Raw genomic sequence first — 7375 nt, forward strand, 5'->3', positions numbered from 1 at the left:
CCCCTACCAAGTATTGAGTACATGTACAGTAAATGAACATACTTTCCAGAAGGCCAACAATTCACTAAAAATGTTTTTTATTGGTCTTATGAAGTATTCTAATTTGTTGAGATAGTGAATTGGTGGGTTTTTGTTAAACATGAGCCAAAATCATCACAATTAAAAGAGCCAAAGACTTAAACTACTTCAGTATGTGTGCACTGAATTTATTTAATACACGAGTTTCACAATTTGAGTTGAATTACTGAAATAAATGAACTTTTCCATGACATTCTAATTTATTGCGATATATAAAAATATAAAATAATGTAGAATATGATATGTTAGGAGGGATTGTTTACTGATGTGCATAAATCACATCTACTTATAGCTTTAAAGCTTTAAAACCTTTCACAAGAACTTTTTCAATCCATCCCAGAATCAAAAACCTTTACATAAAGGTTCCTTTAGGTGTTTAGACTATTCCTTTAGACAATTTAATGAGATCACTTCCTGATATGATTCAATTTGGTTGCACGGCAGTGTGTTACTAGGATGACAAGTATGCTATTTTCTTCCTTCTATTGAATAGAAAGTTACACAGCTTGACCAGACTTAATATAATGTCAGGGCAATGATGTCATCCAGACATTACTATCACACTGCGGATGGGGGCTGTTTGTAGAGCCAGAGTATGTGTGTCTGTCTGTATGTGTGTGTTAAAACTGGAATTCACTTTTATAACTCACGCAGTATTACCACTGGAGTCTGTGATCCAACCGGAGTGTGTTTGTGTGTATGTGTCTGCTTACACACTGATTTGATAGGCTATACACTTAATATTTGCGTTAAACCATGGATACAGAAACTGCTGTTTGCTTAAGAGTTGTATGTTCGTTTTTATGACATCATTGACTGATGCTTTTATAAATTGCTCTGGTATTAATGGTGTGACCACATCGCATGCAAACGAATACATAAACACTTACACAGACAGAAACACAAACCGCCTGAAACATCTTATGTTTTCAGTTTGTGTGTATAGGGTCGGTTAACCCATTATTTACATCCACTCAATCTAAATAGGAAACAGACTGCATTATTATTCCCGTAGGAATCTTCATCCTGCAGCATCCGGTAAAAACACTATCCATGCAGATCACAAGTGCATCCTTCCTGCCTTCATTTCCTCTCAAGAGGACCTATAAAAGTCACACACACTGAAACTAACAACCTTCCAACAACAGAATCTTGAAAATATTTGAAATAAAATATGGTTCTGTCACTATTTGGATTAGGAAATACTGTCTGTCATCATTTTATGTTTTATCAAAATACCAAATCTGCAGATCACTGGCTGTCACATCAGTTGGACTTTTGTTTGGTTTATTAAACACAATTATATATCAGGTCATTGGAACCAGAGTCCTCTTGCATGCTAAACAAAACCTGTATCACCAGACTAACATATTTTTTGTTCACACCACGCTGGTTTCGTCTGGCCAGAGGAGAACTGGCCCCCCGACTGAACCTGGTTTCTCTTTCTCCATTTCTGTCACTGATGGAGTTTTGGTTCCTTGCCACTGTCACCTTTGGTTTGCTTAGTTGGGGACACTTAATTTCTGGCAAAATTGTCAGCTTGATTGCAGAGCCACTATTTGAACTGAGCTGGACGATGATCACTGAATCAACAATGAACTGACTTTAACTGAAAAACTGACTGTTTGTTATTGTCCTCTTGCATTACTGACACACTATTTTTCTGTTTCACACTGTAAAGCTGCTTTGAAATCTGTATTGTTTAAATCGCTACATAAATAAAAGTGACTTGACTTGGCCTGTTGTTTTTTCTTTGGTTAGGCCTATGTCTTATCTCAACTAGCCAGGACTCCCAATGGTGCCCACTCAAAATTAAAAAAAAAGAGCATGACGCCCCTGACTGTGGCTGTAATGTGTAGGTCAGAAGGGAAAAATCTAGTTTTCTGCCTAAAGAATCTTGTCTAAAGAAACCTCCTACGCCAGGCTGTAAATAACAATTACACAAATACCACATTTGACCAAGAACTGCATTCCAGAAAAAGGAAACATAATTTTAAACTATACTACACTGAATACTGAATACACTAATAGGAGAGAGGACTCATTTCATTGAATCTTCATTACAGCAGCCAAGACCTGAGAGAATGAACACAGACTGAAATTTAAGCCATTATTTTATTTATGAGAACCAGATCAGTCTGATGTGTGAACAAATCATTAGGACCATCGAGTTAACAAAATCTGAAAAAAATTGGCACACAACAACGATGAGCCATTGGTTACACATTAAGTACACCGATCCTGATGAAATCGGTAACAGCTGCAGTGAGAAACAAGGCTATTTAACAGCATAATATTTCACTACTGTATATAATAAAGACAATAATAAGGCTATGAGTGCGTGAGACAGTGAGAGAGAGAGAGATTATAGAGAAAGAGTTACTGGCTTTGTTGCCAGTTTGCTGCTCCCAAAACCAAATGCACACAAATATTTTTGAAGCCAATACATTTCCTTTTTTTTTCAAGTTTGAAATCCATTCACATCAATAGAAATTTCAAGTAAAATTCTCCTGCATTGATTTCGGAATGGGTTCAAGTTGGTTGCGTGAATTCACTACCCTGACCAACACAAAACTTCTATGTCTGAAAGTGACTTCTGTGTGAGCTGTTCTTCATGCATTTCTACACTATTGACAATGGACAATAGCCTTTAATGTGATAGCACCTTAAAAGTTTCATAAAGGATACATTAACTACAGCAAAAGCGTCATCAAAGTGATCAATGCAATTCAATGCATATGTCATATTAAAGCTATTTGTGTGAGTGATATTTAAGCCATTACTTTATACTTTATTCTCAAGAACAAGATCAGACTGATTCGTAAACTAATCATTTGGACCAGATATGTAAACTATTGATTCACTGGAAAGATCAGACTTAAAAGTATGGACCATTTTCATTTCCTGTGATTTTACTTTATCAATGCTTGAAAACTTATAAATGCACTCTTATAAACGCATGGAGAAAAGAAGACTATATCCCATCTATAAAATTCCTCCTTTTGTGTTCCACAGAAGAAGAAAAAAATTCATACAGTTTTGGAATGACATGATTATGAGTAAATAATGACAACTAGCCTATTATTTAGCTTGAACCTCCTTTAAAGCATCTGCTTATGTAAGAACAGACCTTTTTCTCTTCCCTCATCTCACTGAAAACTCACTAAACCTCAGACTTAACCAACAGCTGCTGAGGGCAATCCTTAAAAGAAACATCAGACCACAGCATAATGTCAGCTTGCTTAATGAATCATTAGCAGCAATGAGAGAGCGGGACATGTGTCAGATGGGTGTGTGGTTCACGGCACTGCTCTGATGCTGTAACCCCACATTAAACCTGTACAAGCCCAATAAAACCATTATCTGGCAACAAAACACAATCTTCACACAGCCACAGAGAGTGTGAGAGCGGGAAAAAGAGAAACACTATATGGATTACACAGACCGAAAGGAATTCCAGGAATTCACACCCCCCACACACACATTAATCAAATATTAACAGAAAAAGACTCCAGATTTCTGACATTACGTACGATTAAGTAGAACTGATATAATTGTCGACATCCAGCATCTGCTTCTCCCTGTCACTGATACATCTTATTAACGACTTGCAAATTCAAGATTCTGAAGCAGTATTCAGATCATAGACAACAAAATATCACCGTGCAGAATGATTTCACAATGGGAGCTATTGTATAACACTTGCATAAAAGCAGAATGCAGTGATTTGGCACATTATAGTAAACCAAACCCGTTAACCCAGCTCAAATGAGGTCAATATACTGTATCCTAAACTCTAAACTCAACCCTTTCCCCAGGGTAAAGAGTCAAGCTGGACTGAAGTGCCGTGTTTTTTACTGAGCATAGCTTCCTCATTGCTGCAGATTTGCGGTTCTGAAGTAAATTTGTACAGGATGGGACTCAAACAAACCACCCAGTGGTTACTAAGGTGACAAACCATGACTTCAGACTTCTGCTGTCATTGACATTATTGCTAAAAAGATCATTCCAGCACTTTCTCATTTGCCCTCAATGTTTGTTGTTCAAAGCACTGATTTACTTACAGCTACTGAAGACCAAAATCCTCAATCTTTGACGTTATATGGGCCACATTCTCAAACTGAAGGAAAACTGGCCATTAACTGGATACATTAGACCTTTACAGGAAAATCTGCAAAATGAAGCAAGCTCTTCTTTGGTGTAATTACGTCCTGACCCGAGAGAATGTCTTCAACCCAGCTCTCAAGTGACTGATTCTGACGTGCCAGTCAAAACAGAGCATTTCACTGCATACAGGCTAGACCACATTTTTGATCTTCAACCACTGACAAACACTCCCACGTCTGCTCTTTACAAATCACTGCTTGTTTGATTCAAATAAACACATCAACTGAGCGATTACATTCAGATTAACATTTTAACAAATGTGTCCAAATCTCTGGCAAACGTATTTGAAAGCGTTTCTCATTACGGAAAAAAAAAGTGTTCGCAGATTCTTAAACACTGGCATAAAAAATGCTACAAAACAAAAATAGAATAAAGTTAAGGATCACGGATAAACACTATCACAAGAACAATGTGTCAAATATTTTTACCTATATGAGCTAGTTAAACTCATAGTAAGTGAAAATGGGAAGAGGGTGAGTATTGGTACTTTGTACAGATATTATGTACTGTATGTGCAAGTTTATACATTAATTTTTTCATAAATATCTGGTGTTGACTAAAAGTACACACACAGATATAAGCCTTATAAGATATATTAAATAAACGAACCTATATATTTTATATCTAGTACATTTACATTAGTAATAGTTCTTTAAAATATACACATTTAACCGTTTTTTAAAGTTAATTCACACGTGATCTGAGGACACAGGTAGGGTAATGTCATAATTTTGATCAAATAAATAGAAAAACAAAGGAAATAATCCCTTGTAACATAAATATACCATCTCTTGTTAATTTTCCCAGTGAAAATGTTGCTGTTTTAGGAACTAATAATAACAGGTGATGATCTGTCCCATGTTTTAAGAATCAGTGCATGGTTAATCTTTTATAAGCTGCGTGATTAGAAATAAGAGCCATAAATCCAAGCACTGTTCAGCAAAAAGCACTTCTGCGGATATCAGGTTTCCTGTTGGACACAAAGCTTTCCTTTCAGTGTTTAAAAGAATCACCCTGAACATATGGAACATTTCACATGTGGCTAAACAGGCAATCAGTGCACTTCTCAAATATGTGAAGAACCAAAAATCAGATGTCTGACATCAGCCCGGTACAAACAGAAACAGGGACAAAAGACTGTTTGTAACATTGTGTTATAGCATTTAGTGAACATACAATAAAGATCATGCAACTAAGTATCTAGGTGTATCTAAATCCATAAAAACAAGTCTAGTAAGGCTGTATTAAGTGCATGAGTATGAAAGAATACTGTGTGGCTTAGAAATCAATGTTTATCATATTTAAAACCGATGTGCACATGTCATAATAATAGCCAGATCATGTACTGGAAGTCTATCCTGGGATCTGAGATTCACTCTTCCACTCCAGCGCGCTCTCCAGATCACATTCACACCCTCTATCATTTCCAAAAAATAAGGCATAATTCCATGAAGTATTAATTGTATTACCTTCATATGTGTTTTTGTTCGCTCATCAGTCCTCGCGGTCAGAATTATCCCAGTTCACGGAGTTATTTCTCACTTTCGCTGCTGCGGGCTGTGCTACTGTCCCGGCCGAAAATATGGACCGCTGCCACTGACAGATCGTTCAGCCAATAGGCGGAGACCACTAGCCAGAAGGATCCGTTCGGATTGGATGTTAAGATGTAAGGGGAGGAGCTAAATAAGCTTGGGTTGAGTGCAGTCTATGGTTCAGTGTCTTTGTCTGCGGTTGTTTGTTTTACATGCAGTTTATTGTAGTGATTTGAGCACATTACAGTTCAAATGTCAGTGTCTCTTTATTTAAGGTACATTTGATTTTAATTTGCATTGATATCTATGGAAACATTCCTTCTTTGTGAAGGTAAATGTTTTTCAGACATTCATGAAACATTAATGGCAGGGTTTTATGTCTAAAATGTCAAAAACATGCTTACTTTTTATGCAAACAAAATATTGATGATATTTTCATATGTAAAAACATGTATACATTTCTCAGACCCGATACGTATTACTCTCTAATGCACCGGATGTGTTTCTAAATACTGTCTAGCTATTAGTAATAATGAGTCATTGCAAAGGTGAGCTAATAAATGCGCCTTTATTTGAATTTCAGTGAGTGTTGATGAGCTCCTCCTAACCTCATCCATGGCGCCCCCTCATGGACACAAACAGAAAAACACATCAAATGACACTGTTATGAAAAGCAGTTTCAAGCTGCCTTTTGGAAAGAGCGACTGGCAGGATATTAATTTCACCCCAGGAATATTCATATACTATCCATAAAACAGCTAGTTACTAGTCACAACTTGCACAAGCATGAAGTCACCAGCGCAGCAGGCATATGGAATATGATAAAGCTTACATTCAGCGGATGGAAATTTTCCAATTACATTGATTTTGTCACGAGAAAGATGATCTGAACACTGATGTGTAAGCTGTGGCATTACTTTGGCCTTACATGGCTTGCCCATCCACATCCCTCTGATCCCGATATAAATGGTACAAAATCTTTTTAGAGAAGGAAACATTTTCTTATGAAATTATATGATTTCTTTTGATAAAATACATAATGGAATATAATTGTATATGGGTATAACAGAGAAATTATAGCTACACAGTTAGCTTCAAGCTACATATGACAATTAATGAGAATAATACAACACTTTTGAATTTTGTGTTTGTAATAACTTCTGTCTGCGATCCAATGTGGATTTTGGTCAAATGATGAGGCAGAAATATATTGTAAGTAACATTTTAGAAGAATTTTATGGGGAAGATACATGCAACTTATGTGGGGCGTTAAAGAAAAGTAATGTAACAAGTAGTGTAACTAATTACTGTTGCCAGAAAGTAATAATAATATTGCTTTTGAAAGGAGTAATGAGTATATATTACATTTTTGATTAACTAGCACTGGTCTTTACAATGGCACGTACTGTATTAAGGTCTTAAGTAACTTTCACAACTCAACAACTGTTTTCAAAAACTGTTTTATGGAGTTTTGAAAGACATTTCTTTAGCTGAATAATCAGTGAAATCCATTATTTCTATCACAGCCTCATTTTCATTCCTGTCAAGAAATTCAATATTGTGCTATCCTGACTAGGTCTAATGTTTCTGTTGTTGTT

At 36.2% G+C, this 7375-nt stretch overlaps 1 protein-coding gene across 1 annotated transcript in view; it reads right to left on the reverse strand.

Moving 5' to 3' along the window:
* Window positions 1-5827, reverse strand: part of LOC107562782 (CTTNBP2 N-terminal-like protein) — a 20387-nt gene extending 14560 nt beyond the window's left edge. Inside the window, exon 1 of the mRNA XM_016247503.1 lies at window positions 5715-5827. Within this exon, the coding sequence (XP_016102989.1) occupies window positions 5715-5720 (6 nt within the window). The 5' untranslated portion in view covers window positions 5721-5827. The remainder of the gene's footprint in view (window positions 1-5714) is intronic.
* Between the last annotated feature and the right edge of the window lie 1548 nt (window positions 5828-7375).

Source organism: Sinocyclocheilus grahami, unplaced genomic scaffold (genome assembly GCF_001515645.1).
Source record: "Sinocyclocheilus grahami isolate Dianchi unplaced genomic scaffold, SAMN03320097.WGS_v1.1 scaffold839.1, whole genome shotgun sequence".
Classification (NCBI taxonomy): domain Eukaryota; kingdom Metazoa; phylum Chordata; class Actinopteri; order Cypriniformes; family Cyprinidae; genus Sinocyclocheilus; species Sinocyclocheilus grahami.